The sequence below is a fragment of the Dermochelys coriacea genome, chromosome 1 (genome assembly GCF_009764565.3).
Source record: "Dermochelys coriacea isolate rDerCor1 chromosome 1, rDerCor1.pri.v4, whole genome shotgun sequence".
Taxonomy (NCBI): domain Eukaryota; kingdom Metazoa; phylum Chordata; order Testudines; family Dermochelyidae; genus Dermochelys; species Dermochelys coriacea.
Window position 1 is genome coordinate 284,185,300 of NC_050068.2, and position 19,454 is coordinate 284,204,753.

At 48.3% G+C, this 19,454-nt stretch overlaps 1 protein-coding gene across 10 annotated transcripts in view; it reads left to right on the forward strand.

The window, feature by feature from the left end:
• The first annotated feature begins 10,120 nt into the window (after positions 1 to 10,120).
• Positions 10,121 to 19,454, forward strand: part of KCNC2 (potassium voltage-gated channel subfamily C member 2) — a 144,046-nt gene continuing 134,712 nt past the window's right edge. For 3 of the 10 annotated variants that reach the window (XR_006274529.1, XM_043493250.1, XM_038386909.2), the window contains exons 1-2: positions 10,121 to 10,889; positions 11,892 to 12,531. Coding sequence is in view for 8 of the 10 variants with exons in the window: in XM_043493250.1 (XP_043349185.1) it covers positions 11,911 to 12,531 (621 nt within the window). In the remaining 2 variants the exon portion in view is untranslated. Of the gene's footprint in view, positions 10,890 to 11,845; positions 12,532 to 19,454 lie in introns of all 10 variants that reach the window. The other 7 variants (XR_005290560.2, XM_043493213.1, XM_043493225.1 and 4 more) reach the window with 4 other exon arrangements.

Consider the following 19,454-nt stretch of genomic DNA (forward strand, 5'->3'; position numbering starts at 1 on the left):
GCCGCCAGCGCCCACAAGCTCCGCCTGCGCAGCTCCCATTGGCCGGTTTCTGGCCAATGAGAGCTGTGAGAATGGTGCTGGGGTTGGGGGCGGTGTGCGGAGCCGCTTCTTCTTCCCCCCGACCCCCTGCAGGGGGCGCACAGGGACATGCCAGGAGCGGCCTGGGGCCACGGCCGGCGGCCTGTGCGCTCCGCTGTGCCACGGGACGTTTAGCGGAGACCCTGAGTTGGTAACCAAAGAGCCCGGCTGGCCGGACAGACACGTTAGACGAGCCAGATCCAGCCCACAGGCCGTGTTTTGCCCACCCCTGTGCTAGGCATTCGACCAGCTGGTCCCGGGAGATAGTCCTTGCTTCAGAAGACTGCAAGCCCTGGCAAGCAGGGGTGGATCCCAGCGGAGGGGCTGGGAAAGGCACGCGGCTGCAGGCTGGGGGCAGCACGGTTTACCCCGGGCAGCAGCCGCCCCGGTGGCCGGGGCTCCCTGAGCAGCGGGCATTGTGGCCTTTAGGAAGTGCCTTCAGCCCCCTCCCTACCCATCCTGCTGCTCCCCGGCTGGCAGGAGCAGAGAGAGGAGCCGGCCCGGCTCCCCGGGGGCTGCATGCAGCCGGTGGAAGGGGAGGGGGACAGAGCGAGCCGCCACCGCCGGCTCCGGGGCATAGTAGCCTGTTGCACGGGGGCTGCTGCATCAGGTTCATCTCAGAACCATGTGACCAGCCCGTAAGGGGCTGTGGGCTGGTTAGTCTCCTCTCAGGGATGAATGGGCTGCACGGAAGCATGGGGCTAAAGTTGGGCTGCTCTCCCTGGGAACGGGTCCGAGCAGAGTCGGGCAGCAGCTGGGCGTGGAGGTTCCAGCCAGTGGCTAGCCTGGGGGGGATGAAGGAGAGGGGCCGGAGCGGGGGGGCGTGTCACTGCAAAAGGTGGGGAGAGAAGAAGGGGGCCTGCAGCAGTGCTCTCCCTACAACTGCTATGATTTGGGCTATGCTGGGGGTGCAGTGAGCTAGGGGCAGCAGTGGGGGTGGGTGTCACGGGGAATTCTCTTCTCTCCCTATTCCTTCCCGCATTCCAGAGAGCAGGAAAAACTTTTGTCCTCCGTGGGCTGGCCAAGCCATGTGTCCAGGATTCATGGCAGATAGAGCAGCCTCTGAAGCCCAGAAAATGCCAGGGCAGCACTGCTATTTAAGGGGCTGCCTGACTTCAGTACTTCCTGGAGCCCCTACAAACCGCCAGAGCCACCCGGAGCCTGCACTCCAAACCCCCTCCCGTGCCCCTGCCCCAGCTCAGAACCCCTCTCTTGCACCCCAATCCCCTCATCCCTGGCCTCACCCCAAAGCCCACACCCCCAGCCAGAGCCCTTACCCCCTCTTGCAACCCAACCCCCTGTCCCAACCCAGCAAGGGTGGGGGAGAGCAAGCGACAGAGGAACAGGGAATGGAATGAGTGAGGGCGGGGCGTTGGGGAAAGGGTGGATGAGGGTCTTTGGTTTTCTGAAATTAGAAAGTTGGGAACCCTTGTGAGAACACCCAGGGAATCATTTACTAACAATAGACAAGATACATTAGGAATGGGTAAAGAGTGCGTTGAGCATGGACAATGCATGGATGAAACATGCTGCACAGGGATTGGTTCCTGCAAAGTAACCAAGCCAATTCCAAAATGTGTGATGCAATGTATAGTGAATGCAATGAAATGAGTAAATATATATAAAGGAAGAGCTTTTCTATGTAATTTTGGATGTGTGGTATGCCCGGCCTAAACCCACCTGCTACTCTTGAGTCTGATCAACTTAGCATAGCTTTGCTGTATGCCAAATAAAGGAACCTGAGTGATGAAATCAGGAGTAGAACTGAGTTTTTTGGATCCCAGAGAATTGGATGAAATTTCTCCCAGCACTGGACAAGGTGTTCTGGATAGTGGAAGAGGTGGAAGAGGTCTCAGGTGGAATCCCAACATTTTGAAAATGTCAATTTGAAATGTTTTGACCTTTCTGACATTTTTTGTTTTTCAGCGAAAACTATTTGCCAGATTTGACTCCAAATCACAAATAGCTTCAGTGCCCTTGAAAAATGAATTTTTTAGCAAATGTACTATTCACTGAAAAAATTTCACCCAGCTCTAGTTGCAACCCATACTCCTCATTAGCCATCCCAGTGGCCTCCTAAATACATTGAACAGGTGACAGCATAGACCCCTATGACACCTTGCAGAAGAGAACTCTTGGGTCAGAAGAACAATTGCCCACAACTACCCCTCTGGGTTCTCTCAAAAAAGAAATGAAGTAACTCTATCCATCACTGCTAGGATTCACAAGCAAGTCAACAACAACAACAAATTTGACAGTATTGTCAAATGCTTCTGAAAGTTCTAAAAGAATTAGCATGGATATGATATTTTCATCCACTGCTAGGTGGAGATCAATTAATGCAACCAGTACAGTTTCAATCCTATACCCAAACCTATAATCTGATTTGACCAGAATCAAGGAAATCTGAGGACTCAAGAAAATAACTTGCCATGCCATAGCCATCGTGGGTCCTTTCTCCATAATTAGAGATGGGATACCAGTCAGTAGTTAGCCAGACTGTCAGGGTCAAGAGTTGGTTTCATGAACAGTGGCCTCATAACAGCTTCTTTAAGAATCATCGGAATCCTGCAATCACATGAGGAAATAGACAATTCCAACCAACAATGGAACCAGTACTTCCCCACTATCTTTCACCAGTCAGGAAGGACAAGGGTCCATGTTACAAGTTATTGTAGGAAGCCACCCTAGCATCTCTATCCCCTCATTGAGCAATACTGAAACGTAAGCAAAGACTCAGTATTTGTCTTCTTGAGAACATTGCTCTGTTTCCATGGCAGTAGACAGCTCAGTCAGAACTTGGGCAACTTTGCAAAGTAATGTGAAAAAGAAATCTGAAAAAAACACTTGACAGTAACTGAATGGAAGCAGCCAAGATTGATCAAGCTTAAATATACTCAGAACAATTCCATAATTTGAGACTTTAAAGACCCTATAAAGAAATTTTTCTTTGCTTCCTGCACTGCCTTGGCATGTGATCTTAAATCTGCATGTCTCAGTCAGTGAGGTTCTGCATGAGATTTCTGCCACCATACTCCATGTCTCCCCTTTTGCTTCATCTGTTGGAGGTCATCTGTAAACCATAGTTAATTGTGAGGTTGAGAGCAAAACTGGCATGAAGGTTGTTTAGTAGCCATTATATCAGTAGTAGAGAACAAAAGATTAGCGTAAAGTCTTACCTAAACATTGGTAGATTGCTCAATTCCCTCAGAGGGTGTTTGGAAGATCATTGACACAATCAACCTCAAAAGCCAGACCATTAAAGCAGATGCCTTACCCTGTTGGGATAGATGTACCCAATCCGCAAACCAATAGAGCCAATAGATGAAAAATCTATTGGAGGCCCGTAGAACTTCCTGAATCACAAAGAAGAGACAAGAAAGAGCCTGTCCTAATTATTTGCACCTGTCTTTATGAATTTTCACAACATATTTTTGTGGATTTATGGGGGGTTATAAATATGGTACAAATTGATCTTTATCCTGGAGATCCCACACCTCCTGTATTTGCCCCCTGATTCATGAGGACCGGAGAAAGTGGTCTAGCTCTTATGGTCTCATTGACTACCATTTCAACTTACAGTCTCTGTTTTTTGCAGTGGAATGGCCCTAGGATAGTGGGTAGCCTTAGGATAGTGAGTGGCATAATCTAGTAAAACGAAAATGTAATGGTGTCCCCATTGTGCTCTTCTCAAAGGACCAAATTATGTCTAACTCAGTTTATTCAAACGGGTGTTAACCTGGTCCTGGGAAACTAAAGGTTCCTTTAAGTTTCTTTTCAGGGCCAATCATTGACACTCCATGCAGAGGGCACAGAAATTGGCTGTCTCCTTCTACACCTCTTGCTAATAAAATGAAAATAGCAGATGGTGTAGGGTGTTGTTCATCCCCAGATATCCAGCATAGGACAATTCAGGAGTTAGTCTTAATATCTCTTTTTGAGGAGATCATGGTACTAGTAACTAATAATGGACCTCCACAGCTTGGATAATTTGATCCACCCAATAGAACACATCTTTTTGTAGCTCAAAATGATATGATGTGGCCTGACCATCTTGGGTAACAGTTGTATTTATTATGCTTTACATTGCAGTAGTGCTTAGAGGACCTACATGAGATGAAGTCCTTATTATGCTGGATGCTATACAAACACATAATAAAAGACAGTTCACACCCCAAAGAGCGTCAGCTAAAATGGACAAGAATGGACATGATGTGGAGGGGAAACATAGGCACAGGGAGAGTGCTGCTATTTGTAAATAGAGTTTCTTATATTTTCCATCCCCTTATTGTTCATGTGCCAGCTCCTGGCATCTGAGCAGGGCTGAGGGTTAGTGGAGTCTTGCTAGATTTCGGGCTAGCTAGACTTACAAGATTGTTCAGAGGTCATCTCTCAGGACATGACTGTCTGGTCCAGACCTTCCCTGCTTTCCATCTCTGATCTTCACATTTTCTGACTGTGAGAAGGTGAGTCAAATAATCAGTTTACATTAGGAGTTATGGAAGTCTGGCACACAAGTGCTGACTCTGTGTTGGAGACACTAATTAGCTGATTCTAAGTCCCTCAGGGTATCTCAGCATATTTGATTAGATCTAAGGCATATTTTTTTATAATTCCTGCTGTGGAAATATGTGGAGCTGATGCCAAGAACTGAGTCCATACATTTATAGAACAGTACTCTTGACCTGGCCTCAGGATTAGATACCTAATTCAGGAAACCAGTACTGTATTCATTGTTTAATTAGTCTTCACCTCCTTAGAGTTGTGATTGCTTGTCAGTGCCCCAGAAGTGGCACTCTGTACTGACATCACTTGAAGGAGAAAGAAATTACTGACCTTTAACTGGAGTTCAAGTAGATTGTCAGGACAGATCAAAGCTTCATTGCTACTTTTCAGAATCGGTATGGGATACTAAAAAGTGCCCAGTACTGAGGAAGCCTGGGGCTATGCCACCTTGAAATACTTATATATAATATTCCATAGCTCTAGACAAAGTCTGCATCCCACAGATGTAGATCTTTACTGATGAAACTACTTGAAAAGTTGCAGTTACAGGTGAGTAAACTTTCTTTCCCCCATCTTGGATTACTAATGCCCCTAGCATGGGTAATGTATGCAGGGGGCTACAAGGGGGTTCAATAGAGGTGCACGGCCATTCAGAGCATCGGTTCAGTTCAATGCTGCTTTTGAAGCATTAGTTAGCATCAATTAGGGTTTTTTGGGGGGTGGGGGTCAAAAGGTATAACAGGTGATCTGTCCCCTTTAAAGGCTAGTTTGTTCCAAGGAATAGCCTCTTTAAGAACATGCATTCTGGGACTGGTAGTTATGGTAAGGATCACCAGAGCAAGCTGGCAATGGGAGACAGGTGACTGAATGATATGACTACCTGCTGGGGTTTATACAGGAGTGCTCTTAGCTTGGTCAAAGGGAACCTGGAGAGAGACCTGGAGGGATGCTCCTCTGTGGTTGATACTGGATGGTGGGTTGGGAAGCCTGCCAGGATTCAAGCACAGTTTTAAGGAGGGGTGTGGAGACTGTCTAGTAAGGAGCTTGATCCCAAGAACATAGGCTACGAAAGAGTTTAGGGAGATATTTTCAGTAGCGCCCAAGATCTGGAGTGGGACTGAGCCCTCCCCTACTCAAAGGGAACTGGTGAGCCAAGAGAGCTGAAGCCCTAAATCAAGGGTAATTGGTAACCCCCAAGAAAGGAATGCCTTGAGCCTGAAATAACCAAAGGATGTATGTATTTATTCTGTGAAGGTTTAATAAATCAGTCTCCAAGAGGGGTAATAATTTAAATTTCCTTGGTGACTTGACTGGAGAGCCAAGTGGGAAAATGGGACGGGGTTGCTCTGGGCCTGCATCCTGAAACAGAGAGCTAGAATTTGACTGGTGGAGTTCTGGAAAAATACCAATGTGCAGCTCAGGAATCAAAGTTCAATAATCAGGCATTCTGTGCAAGTAAGTGCTGCATTTCAGAGTTTATGCAAAGCAAAACCGTACACCATACTGCTGAAGCTGTCATTTCTCACTCCCAACCTCCCAGCACATCTTTTTCTTCTGAAAAGATGAGAATTTAAATACAAAAACCTGCATTAATTTTACATAACACTATTAATTTTTAAAAAGGAAATGCAAAATGTAAGGTTTAACTAACCCATGTAGTGGAGTATTGTGGATGATTAGTTAGGTTAGTGTGAGTAGCAGGATGAGAACTAAGGGTTTCTGTATTCATTCTTCTGTGTCACATTACTTCTAACAAATATCTACCTTTGCTTCTTGAATTTTCCTTCTGAAAAAGTGTGTATTAATCTTTCTGGTCAAAATTTAATGTGAAAAGAGTTTCTACATAATTCACTGACAGAAATTTTACAATGAATTAAAAATTTAAGTTGGGGGGGAGGGAAATCAGATCCGATGAAGTGAGCTGTAGCTCATGAAAGCTTATGCTCTAATAAATTTGTTAGTCTCTAAGGTGCCACAAGTACTTCTTTTCTTTTTGCGAATACAGACTAACACGGCTGCTACTCTGAAACATGAATTGTAAAGTAATTTGTGCATTAATCAAACCCATTTTGCATTTGTCTTATTTTTAAAGTCCAAAAATATCCACTTTTTTATTTAATCATCAGAATTCCCTATTGTTTTCCCCTGTAACTTTGCACAATTAAATCACTTTATGACTCCTAGCAGTGCAATTTTGTACCTATTTGCTTAATTTTATTCTTCCTCTACTTTCTGTACATCAGTCACTCTAAGGAATGATTTTGGTCCTAAAGTTTAGCTCAAAATACCTTCTGATATAATGTTAATTGTTGTGAATCTCAGTCTACAATAATAACAATATTGATTTATGGTCTAATGAATTCTGCAAAATCTGTAAAAGATCAAAATCTGTAATTGTATATAGTTCACATATATTTTCACAGAAATGATCATGAGACTTATGGAGAGGAAGAAACATTTCAAAACTTGATTGAAACTCAATGATTAAACTTGTATTTAAAATCATTAATGGTATTCACTGCACTCTAGTTTAAATTGATTTAAGATTACATTTTTGATCACGTCATGCTGTTTTCAACTATTACTGTATTTTCTGTCATTCTTCCTGTTTGCTATAGCATCTGTGAAATTGGGCAAATGCTGCTTTGCATTAGAAAATTTAGTAAAAATAAGGGTTTGTGCCTCCATGTGAAACCTTTTCTTCTTTCCATAGATCATAATTTCAGATAAGGATACTTTTTTCTTTTCTCCTGTTTGCCCTTTCTTGTATTGATTTACAGTTGGTAGTTCTACTGAGTCTGCATCATGATACCTAAGTTTGCAATAGGAATCCTTTTCTGTTAAGTGGAACTCTCATTTGGCTTCCAATTTCCAGAAAGCAATCTCTTCAAGTACAGTTCTATGACTTTGTCAACTTTCTGTTTGATAATACACTATCTGCTTTCCTTTCAAAATATCTGTCCTAAGGGGAGGTTTTTTGTACTTTGCTGAGATTCATTCAGTTCCTGCAAGCTATCCTGAATTTTCAAATCTTCAACTACAGGAACGCCTTTCCAATGAATATTTAACATGAATCCATATTGCTGTTGGTATGAGTGGAAATATTTTTCTATTTTGACTATATTTTTGTTAAATGTAGGGAGCCAGAGTGGCTTCCCTCTGAATCAGAGGATAAAGAGCCACTCTCTCAGCCTAAGTAGGCAGGGCCAGACCAAGCTTACTCCAACCCCTGAAGGGGAGGGGTGGAACAGGAAGTACAAAGGGCCAGGCCCTTATCCCAGTCAGGGCAGCACCAGGGAGAGAGACAGACACAGACTGCTGGCTGTTCCCTTCAGACCTTGCTGCCGAGCCAGGGGAGGCCCTGGACCAGGAGAAACCTGACCTGGAAGAAGGACTGGGACTACCAGGAGTGCCAGCTGCCAAGGAGCCAGGCAGTAACCCAGGCCAACGTGAGCCTGATGCAGAGTGGGAGCTGGAGCTGCCAGCAGCTGAGTATCCTGATGAGCTGGAGGGACTGGAGGGACCTGCTCAAAAGACCGGGTAGGAGGTAGCCCAGTGGCAGATCTGCACAGTGCAGTGGGTCTATTTGATCAGTGTGGTGCGGACGAGAGGGACCCTCTCCTCCCGCCACTGTCAGGGCCCTGGGCTGGAACGCAGTGGAGTTGGGTGGGCCTGTGTTCCCCTACCCTGGCCAACCCGCCTTGGGTAGCAGAATCCCGACAGTGCTACAGATTCTGGCTGGCGCTCCTCCTGCCTGAGGGATGCACCACTGACTCCGGCTGGCGCACCTCCCTTCCCTAATTCCCTGACAGAAAGGTGTGTGACCCAGGCCTGCCAGTGAGGCAGTAGTTCCCCACCTTCCCCCAGCAGTTCAGTGGACCAACTGAAACCTGTCACATTAAGAATCACTTTGGTCCCAAACTTGAAGCTGTTGTATGCCTACTCCTTAAACCCTCCCACTTCCATGGGAATTTTAAGGGTACAAAAATGCAGGATTGGGCCTCTTTCACATTCTACAGAAGAAAGTAAAATGTGATCATTTGTGGGGAAGATTAAAATAGTGTTGCCAGTCAGGAAGAAGCTGATGGTAGAATATTGCTATATTTATTCCATTATTTTGTTAAAGTGTTCCCTTCTGGGCTTTGAAATCAAATCTCTGTTATGATTTCTTTCTGTATTTTGTTGTGAAATCTATCACTTGCTAAAAGTACAAGGAATGATACCAAAAGAAATTAATTGTATTATATTTAGTAACTGGTGCACTGTGCAATTTTTTTTTTAGACTTGACTAAAGCTTTACATTATAATGTAGACTGATCTTTTCACACTGTAAAATATTTTCTATTTCCCCCAAGCAATAAAACCAGTTTTTTTTTTAATAGACATATTACCCTATCTGGCAGCAAAGCCAATGGGAATGGACTTTAGGATTAGAAATCACCAGTTTGACTTGTTGGATACTGTCTCTGGTTTCTATTGGAGAGATGGTTGCCTCATGAATAGACCCTGCATATGAGATTGCACACATCCTAGTGGATCAGTAGAAGCCCTGTGACTCCATGCCTGGCTCCATCTTTGGTGCCCTAGCAGTTGGTCCCAGCTCAGTTTCCCACTATGAGAGAGGGGGGCCGGGAGCTGCAGAAATGTATTACATCTGCAAGCTGCATCCAGCAGATTAATGCAGTCTTTCTCATCTCTATTTACCATTTCAAACAAGAAAGGCTTTTTGCACTGCACTTGAGTCAATGTTTGTACATTCTACCACCTGCAGGTCTGTTTTCATATGCTGTGTTCAAGAAGCCATGCCTCTGAAAGGTCTACAATGTAAATCTCCACCCAAAAAAGATCAAGTATAAAACATATGGGGCTAAATTCTGTTTTGGGTTGCAACAACTAGTTTCCAGTAGCCTCACATCAGATTTACAACTATGTACAGAATGCAGATTTTGCCTTTTAGGAGTTGCAATCTCGTAGTTGTATCTGCTGTTGGCAAGGATGTGTGGGGTCTCAGTTACCGCTCCTCCAGTAGAGCCTTGATGGGGTGCCCAGGTGACGACCCCCAGGCCTCTGCTGAGGTGGAAGGGAAACCCTCTATTGAGGAGGCCTCACAAGCGACTTTTCTCACAATCCTCCGCTGGGGGCTGAGGTATCTCTGCCCTTTGGCCAGCCCCCAGCATGCTTGAAAACAAGAAGCACCAGTGGGCTAGGGAGGGAGGCAGGCCGTCGAAACCTGATGCCCTGTCACAGGGCTCTGCTGGGGTTGCCTGGCGGCGTTGGCGGGGGTGATCACTTTGCTGGGATGATTTGTGGGGCCTCTCCCTAGGCTCCCTGCTCCAAATCCTCCCTTCACCAGCCGCCTGAAAACAAGGCGCGGCTCTCCTTCCCCGGCTGCCCGAAGAGATGCAGCCGCCGCCTGCGCGCCTGAAGGGAAGCGGAGACGGCGGGCTCCGACAGCCACACGTGTCTGCTTGGGCCGATCTGGGAGGGCCTCCAGTGACGCGGACTGATCCAGCCCTGCTGCCGCCACTGCGCACCATGTGCCTGCCTCCTGCCGCCCATGGGGACAGGCTGCTGGCGCCCTGGGCCCAGTTGTGCCTGCTGGGTACCGCGGCCCCGCGAACTCCTCTCTGCTGTCACCTGTAGCTTGGTGCCGCTTTCCCCGGCCCATAAACCACCACTGCCAGCCCCGCTTCCTCCCTGCCGCTGTCCTTAAGGGAGCGATTAAGTGTCACCGGAGCGGGGGCGGGGTTGCCTTTTTCGGCCAAAGGCGGCGATTGTATTTGCGGCCGTCTCCCCCAGCCCCGCACCCGCGGAGAGGGCGGTGCGCGACGGAGTTTGCCGGAGAGGGGTGCTGAAGGGGCAGCTCCCACGCCACCCTCCTGCGGGGAGCGGCTGCGCTTGCCAGGCGAACCTGAGTTGCCTTTGCGCCTTCAGATGAGAGAGTCTCCCCAAGCAGCCGCTCGGATTACAGCAGCCCGCACCCAGTCCCTTAGGTGCTCTGACCAGCCACCCATGGTTTTGCTGTCTCTCTGTGGCGGTTGCTCTTCATTCCGATGTTGAAAGGTTGCGGGGATCGTGCAAAATGAGGGAAGCGAGAGCTACTAACAGGCGGTCGGGGCTGCTTTTATTCCTTTCGCAGTTCAGCACCAAGGGTGGTGGAATAGCCACCTGAACATGCGGAGAACAAGAAGAAGCAGTTCTCGCCTGACACATACACACGCAGGTCGGCGGAGGATCCGCCAACAGCGGCGAAGAAAACAGCGTCTGGCATATGAAGAGGAGCCTCTCTCTCTCTTCTCATTAAGGTATCTGAGAAGCCGGGGCTGGGGGGGGGGGGGACCGTGGAAAAATCCACGCCAGCCTGGCTGTGATGCCGTCTGGTCTTCCTAAATATGAATGTATAGGTAAAATCCGCGGGGAGGTTAGTGATTTGAGAAAGTAGCAGCCAGAGCTACACGCTAACAACTCCTATAAGGGTGTGCCTGCTGCCTGAGCTGTTTCGAGGTTTGGTTTTTCCGCCTAGAGACCAAACCTTCTCTCCTAAGCACCTAATACCATAAAAGATGGACAAATAGCAAATAATTGAACTGCTTGCTTTTATTCAGAGAGCTTGATCCAAAAAGCCCAGAAACAGAGAGGACAAAGGGGTGGCGAAGGTGACTGATCCGTATCCAGGAGAAGCAGGGCTGTTCGGTTTCTCTCTGTCTCTGTTGGGGGAAGGAAGAGGAGCAGGGGAAGAGTGCAGATCACCGAGGGGGGAAAAAGCCATCTGAAAGCAGGGGAGGCAAAGACTGGTTTGTAGAAGGGGGTGTGGGAGCGACAGTGCTTTGAATTCGTCAAGGATACAGCGAAAGGTCTACGAGGTTTGCTTCAGTGTCGCTTGCAAACCAACTTTCCAGCCGCTGGTGCGAAGAGAAGCTCCGGCAGCTACTGTTGTAGGAAAGCGAGGAGGGGCTAGTGGAAAACCCAGGCGGAGACCCTGGGATGCCAGCGGAAGGCAGGTCCTATTGGAGGGGGATTTTGGAAGCTAGAAAAGGCAGTCCTGGAGATCTGGCTCATAGTGGGGGAGGCAAAGGCGGCAAGTTGGGGAAGAGAGGAAGGGTCGACCCAGGTGGTGGGCGCAGGAGATGGGAGGAGGGGAAAGAGCAGGGAAGGTGTGGGCTGCAGTGGGGCATTTTCGTGGAAGGGGGTAGGAGGCAGAAAGTGATTTCGAGAGAATCAGGCTCCCGAGCCCCCCTCCCATTTCCCATCTTTCCTCCAGTCCCTGCTGGTCTCACGCTGACGGCTCTGCCTGTCTGTCCCCGCAGTCATGTCTGACCCAGAGAGATGGGAAAGCTCGAGGATAACGAGAGGGTGATCCTCAACGTGGGGGGCACCCGGCACGAGACCTACCGGAGCACGCTGAAGACCCTGCCGGGGACCCGGCTGGCCCTGCTCGCCTGCGAGCTCCAGAGCGAGCCCTCGGGCGGGGAAGAGCCGCCGCCGCCGCCGCCGCCGGCTCCCCGGCCCCCGCCTCCCCCCACCCCCGGCGGCCCCAGCGAGTTCTTCTTCGACCGGCACCCGGGGGTCTTCGCCTACGTGCTCAACTACTACCGCACGGGCAAGCTGCACTGCCCGGCCGACGTGTGCGGGCCGCTCTTCGAGGAGGAGCTCGCCTTCTGGGGCATCGACGAGACCGACGTGGAGCCCTGCTGCTGGATGACCTACCGCCAGCACCGCGACGCCGAGGAGGCGCTCGACATCTTCGAGAGCCCCGAGCTGCTCAGCGCGGAGCCGCCGCTCCACGGCGACGACGACGACCTGGCCGCCAAGAGGCTGGGCATCGAGGACGTGGGGGCGGCGGCGGCGGCGGCCGGGCCCCCCGACGGCGTGGGCGGCCGCTGGAGACGGCTGCGGCCCCGGGTGTGGGCGCTCTTCGAGGACCCCTACTCGTCCCGCGCCGCCAGGGTGAGAGAGCGAGCGCGGCGCCTGCCGCAGCCCCTGAGCCCGGGGGGGTGTGGGGGGGGCGTGACCCTTCCCCAGCCCCTGAGCCCGGGGGTGTGGGGGGGTGACCCTGTCCCAGGGCCTGAGCCCGGGGGTGTGGGGGGGCGTGACCCTTCCCCAGCCCCTGAGCCCGGGGGCGTGTGTGGGGGGCGTGACCCTTCCCCAGCCCCTGAGCCTGGGGGTGTGGGGGGGCGTGACCCTTCCCCAGCCCCTGAGCCCGGGGGCGTGTGTGGGGGGCGTGACCCTTCCCCAGCCCCTGAGCCTGGGGGTGTGGGGGGGCGTGACCCTTCCCCAGCCCCTGAGCCCGGGGGTGTGTGTGGGGGGCGTGACCCTGCCCCAGCCCCTGAGCCCGGGGGTGTGTGTGGGGGGGGGCGTGACCCTGCCCCAGCCCCTGAGCCCAGGGGTGTGTGTGGGGGGGGCGTGACCCTGCCCCAGCCCCTGAGCCCAGGGGTGTGTGTGGGGGGGCGTGACCCTGCCCCAGCCCCTGAGCCCGGGGGTGTGTGTGTGTGTGGGGGGTGTTACCCTGCTCCAGCCCCTGAGCCCGGAGGTGTGGGGGGGAGCGTGACCCTGCCCCAGCTCCTGAGCCCGGGGGTGCGTGTGTGTGGGGGGGGTGTGACCCTGCCCCAGCCCCTGAGTCCGGGGGTGTGTGTGTGGGGGGGCGTGACCCTGCCCCAGCCCCTGAGCCCGGGTGTGTGTGTGTGGGGGGGCGTGACCTGCCCCAGCCCCTGAGCCCGGGGGTGTGTGTGGGGGGGGGCGTGACCCTGCCCCAGCCCCTGAGCCCGGGGATATGTGTGGGGGGGGCGTGACCCAGCCCCAGCCCCAGATCCAGCCCCTGAGCCCTGAGGGGCATAACCCTGCCCAGCCCCTGAGCCCGGGTGTGTGTATGGGGGGGGCGTGACCCTGCCCCAGCCCCTGAGCCCTGGGAGTGTGTGTGTGGAGGGGTGCCCCTGCCCCAGCCCCTGAGCCCGGGTGTGTGTGGGGGGGCATGACCCTGCCCTAGCCCCTGAGCCCGGGTGTGTGTGTGGGGGGGGGGGGCGTGACCCTGCCCCCGCCCCAGCTCCAGCCCCTGAGCCCTGGGGGGCGTGATCCTGCCCCAGCCCCTGAGCCCCGGGAGTGTGTGTGTGGGGGGGTGACCCTGCCCCAGCCCCTGAGCCCGGGTGTGTGGGGGGCGGGCCTGACCCTGCCTTAGCCCTGAGCCCTGGGGGAGTGACCCTGCTTCAGCTCCTTCCCCCGTGGCGGTGACCTGACTTAGCCCTCCCCCCCCACTTGTGTATGTTGGGGAGGGTTGTCAATTTTGGTGGGATGGATTCCTGGAGGTTTCATCACATGACATAATCTTTAATTCAAGATTAATCTCTCATTCCTGGACACTGCGAGCCAATCCTGGAGGGTTGGCAACTCAGCCCTGGGTCCCCCAGGGTGTTTGTGTATGTGGAGGAAAGGTGACCCTTGCTCAGCTTCTGGCCGCCCTGTGTGTGTGGGGGGGGACTCTGGTTCAGGCCCTGGTCCCCTGGGGTGGGGTGTGAGTGTGTGGACCCTAACTCAGGGCCTGGTCCTCTGAGATGAAGGGGGCACCCTGCCTCAGTCGCTGGATTGCTGAGGTGTGTGTGTATGTGTGTGTGTGTGAGGGGTACTCCTGCCTCAGTTACTGGACCCCTGAGGGGTTTTGTGCAAGGGGGTACCACTGACTCCTGGTGCGTGTGTGTTGGGGTGTATGTGACCCTAAATCTGTCCCTGGTCCCCTGGAGAGATTGATGTGGGGATGAATTGACTAAAGGCTGTCTATAGATACTCACAAGAGTAGCAGGATCTGGACCCTGCTAGGGAGTGACTCTGACTCATTCTCCTCCACCCTGCTCAGGCTTTGATTTTGGGGGTGACATTGTGTTAATAGGGAAGTGAGGGTGACTTGATCCCTGTGATTTGTGAGGGTGTCCTTAGTTCTCTCCTTGCTTTGGTGCCTGGATTTGAGGGTGATCATAGTTTAACATGTGTGTGACAGAGGGGGATCCTGATTCACCCTAGTCTTTGGATTAGTCCGTGATTTCTGAGGGTGACCCTTATTTATTCTGTGATCCAGGACACAATTCTGAGGCAGTAAGTGATTTTACTAAGTTATCTTGATTTAGACTGGAGGTTAGGATTTTGCCACAGATTATTTTCTGTTTTTAAGTGAGACCCTGATTTTAGTCTCATATTTTTGTTTCTTATTCAATCACCATGTGGATTCACTGTCTGACCTGTGGCTGTGGGCCTAATTAAGCCTCTGGAGTTCCTTCTGGTAAAGAAATCTGGTGCAGTTTTTGAAGAAAAAGAAATGGAGGTTTTTCCAGGTTTAAACTTTTTAACCCCCACTTCCACAACATTCTCCCCCAAACAATTTCTTCATTTTGAGTTTGTTATAACTACAAGTGGTTTTGTTTTATGCAAGTGGAATAAGTGTTTTGCAACACATGTATCAGGATTTCTTCTGAAGGGTTCAAACTTGGGCCTCATTCTGCAAATACTTACAACTATGTTTAACTTAACTGTGGGAGTAGTCCCATTGACTTCAATAGGATTACTCACCTTTGTAAAATTAAGCATGTAGTTAAGTATGTTGCGGAATCATATTTTAGGGCCTGATTCAGCTCCCATTGAAGTTAATGGGTTAATGCCTACTGACTCAAATGCAGGTAGGATTGGGTCTTTAGTGAGAGGAGAAACTAACTAGGCAGGAGGTGCATTTCTCCCAGCTGCTCCGAGGCTCCCCAGTCACTCCTGTTCTTCACTGATTGGTAGCATTCTCCAAGGAATCAAAGCTTGTGTAGCAGCTCGCTTTTCCTGTGCCACTGGCTTTAGATAATACTGAAATAAAATATAATAGAGAATTAATGATAATGGAATAAATTTCTATTATTGCTTACTAATGGGACATACCCACACACATTTATAACATTTCAGCAATATTATTTTAAAAGTAGAATGTGTTCTAGATGTCAGACTAATACCCGTCTTCATCAAAATGCCATTGGAAAACATCTTCGAATATTCATTACCTACATTTTCCTTTTAACTATGTATTGATTCTGTAGTGGGGTTGTTTGGTTTTTTTGGAGACTTTCCAACATTCTTTGCCAGAGAACTTACAAATATGGAGTAAAGGTTAAATGTAAGACACCAAGAGAAACGTGGAAAGAGAAATGCTGGCTATAATTGAGCCATAGTACCAAGGTTCCTTCACATGTTTTTGATCTGCTTGCATTCCTCAATCCTATCTTTCAATGCTATGGACCAGAACACTTTATCATTAGTTGTTTGGTTGATATTAGTGGATTTGTTGAGTCTTAAAAATGAACTGTGCATTTATATTGTAACATAACATTGTAATCTGCTAATATGAATGTTATAGAAGAGACTGCATTTACTTTAGACTTAAAAACTAGTTTTGAATTTGATTTCTGACTGGCTGCTTAATACTGAAGTGAATAAGCCCATAGCTAGAGCTATAACTACATTCAAGGCTGCAACTGTTTATGGTAAACTTTCTGCTAAGAAGCTCACTCTGTGATTTGCTAGTGGCTTTCAGAGAAGAAAATAATTTTGTGTCTAAGTGCTAGTGAACACCTAATAAACACTTTCACTTAACCATCCCCCTGCCACTTTGGGCAACTCAGGCACTGGTACACCTCAGCCCTGTATATTCTCTGCCTGTGGTTCGTAATAGCCTGGTCTCCTGTGGGCTATAATATTTTGATCTCATTTCTGTTGCTGGGTTTAGTATGTGGGTGCTGAGTGGTATTGATGGCCTGTGATATACAGGAGGTCAGACGATGATCTATTGGTTCCTTCTGGTCTTAAATTATGATTCTCTAGGTACATCAAGATTGAAAACAAAACAACAACAAAACCCACAACACTCGTGGCAGTGAGTCTCAGAGCCTTGGTGAATTAAAGCTATTGTTCACAGGGCTAATGCTATGGGCTAAAAATAGTAATGTAGAGGTTCCCACTTGGGCTGGAGCCTGGGCTTTGAAACTCACTGAGGGGAGAAGGTATCAGAGTCCAAGCAGGATCATCTACCCTGCTATTTTTAGCCCCCATAATGTGAGTCCTATGAGCCTGAGTCAGTTGATCTGGGCTCAGAGATTGGCTGATGCATTTTTTTTGTGGCAATGTAGACATAGTGTAAGACTCTAGTGATGGCAATCTTATTGTGGAACTGAAATGCTATTGCCAATTTAGACGCTGTCTTTCCAGAAACAAAGATAGCTTTCTGATGCTTCTGATAAATGCAATAATAGTTTGTGTAAATTCAAATAAATGATGTATAAATCTATAAACATTTGGGGTGCAATCTTGGCTCCACTGAAGTCGGTTGCAAAACTCCCATTGACTTCAGTGGGGCCAGGATTTCATACTTTGCATTGTAGTCTATCTTATTGACTCATGAACCACTTATCTCAGATTATAGATAAACTTAGTGTTAAACGTTCATAATCACTAGTATTTTTTAGGATTATTGTCCTATTTAATTTGAGCAATTTCAATTTTCTGAAATATGACAAAGCTGGCATTTTCTTTATTTTGATTAACAGGATAGCACTTAATATTTATGATTTGTGATTTCTAAACTGTGATCTCTAAAAATAGAAATTTATAGAAATTCAAATATAAGTTGTCATGGTAACCTGTTGTGTGTGTGTGTGTGTGTGTGTGTGTGTGTGTGTGTGTGTGTGTGTGAGAGAGAGAGAGCGAGAGATATTCTAGCAAGACCATCAAATGATGTTATATAAATAGTGGAAGTAACTAGTTTGTTGATGAAAGATGCATTTGTTTCTATTTATGATTCTAAAAATCTTCAACTTTAATCATATTCAGATGGTAACTGAGATTTATTATCTATTTTTTCAATATTCTGTTAAATGGCGTAAGAATGAGAAACTATTGATATATTAGCTGATGTTCCTTAAGAACTCACGTGTCCAAAATGGTGGCGGTGGTGAGGTTTTGATTTTGTTTTGTTTTTTTAAAGAGATCCAGATATGTTGCAAGGTAGAGAATGATCAGTATCATTCCTGCCACTCTACAGATATAAAATGTGATAAACATGTGATATCTTTTAAATGGGCTACATAGAGTAACTTTTTTCAAAATTTCCATATCTGTGCAACATTTCCTATTGTGGTTCTCTTTTCGAACATTTTTCTTTCACTCCAGACAAAAGTAATAGAGAAATCATTCACAAAACAGCATTTTGCAAAATACTGTCATGTACATATAAGAAGACGCTATGCTAAGACACTAGCATAGAAGGGACTAGTCATTTAACACATCTGTGCCTTGGTTTCCCCGAGATAGTGGGGATAGGTATTATCCCTATCATGTGTATTATGAGGCCTAATTAATTCATGTTTGTAAATCACTTTATACTAATTCACATTTGTAAATAGGAGGCAATTGCTATAAAAGCTAAAGTATCAATTGCAGTCAAGAAGAGCAAATTGTAAAGATAAATCTGAAAAATTTATAAGGAAATATTTGAGTCAAAAATAAATGCTGGGTTTGAAGGAGTTCAAACAGAACCAGCCTTTGGGACCCAGGAAGCTTTTAGTTATCAGACACTCCCAGCTCCAACAGGGACTTACAAATGCCAGGTTTACTTTCAGATTTCATGTTTAAAACCAAGTAAATTTTCAAGTCCATTTTCTTTTGAAATATAATCTTGAATATGTGGTGCTATGTAAACAGATCATTAGGGTTTTTTACTTATTTTTCAGAAACATCCTGGTTATTCACAGTCCCCACTATGGGAATTTTCAAATCTGGCCTTAGGGTCTATAAAAACTGTGGCCACATACCCCTCATTTTTTGAGAAGACCATAAATTCATTCACAGTTGTGGGGAGAGTAGCTGCAAAATGGGGTAGTTGAATAATGCCTCAATCAGCATGGCCTATTTCACTAAATATGGTACTACATGTAAGGCCCTTTACATTCTAATCCTAACCTTCTGTAGCTGTAGTCAAGTCAGATAACCCTTAGTTTCCTTATCTCTAAAATAGAGACAATAATATTTGCCTGCTTCACAGTGGGGAGAGTTATGACAGCTATTTAGGTAACATTTATGAAGTGCTAATATTCACTGGTATGCAAAAACTTCTGAGGGTCCTTGCAACCTGTAAGTCCATCTGGACAACTACCCCTTGCAGAACTTTAGAAAAAAAATGGATATATCTGCTAGCACTCTTGCTGAAGTGGGATGGGAGTTGTGAAGATCCCACACTTTAATATAAAATTAGTCAGTTAAACTTCAAAGACTTATCTCACTAATCCTCAAGCATTGTGATGTGACTGTACTGGGTAGGAATTAGTTACATTGAGCAAGATGGGAGAGGAGACACGTTCAGGGGCAGCAGGTTTGTATAATTTTTGGTGGGGCCCAGAATGGGTCTAAGTCCCGCCTCCCCCACTGCCATGTAAGCTGATATATATATATATATAAAATAATGTAAAAATGGACTGGAAATAGTACAGTTTCCCTACATTGCACAATGTGTGGGGCATAAGGGGATGAGGGCTCTGGCTGGGGGTAAGGGCTCTGGGGTGGTGGTGGGGATGAGGGGTTTGGGGTGTGGGGGGATGAGGGCTCTGGCTGGGGATGAGTGGGTTTGGGGTGTGGAAGGGGCTCAGGGCTAAGGCAGAGGGTTGAGGTGCAGTGGTGAGGGCTGCAGAGTGGGGCCAGGGATGAGGGATTCATGGTGCGGGGGGGGGCTCAGGACTGGAGTAGAGGGTTGAGGTGCAGGGGGTGAGGGCTCTGGCTGAGAGTGCAGGCTCTGGGGTGAAGCGGGGCTGGGGATGAGGAGTTTGAGGTGCAGACAGGCTGCCCCAAGGATGGGGCCAGAGAGG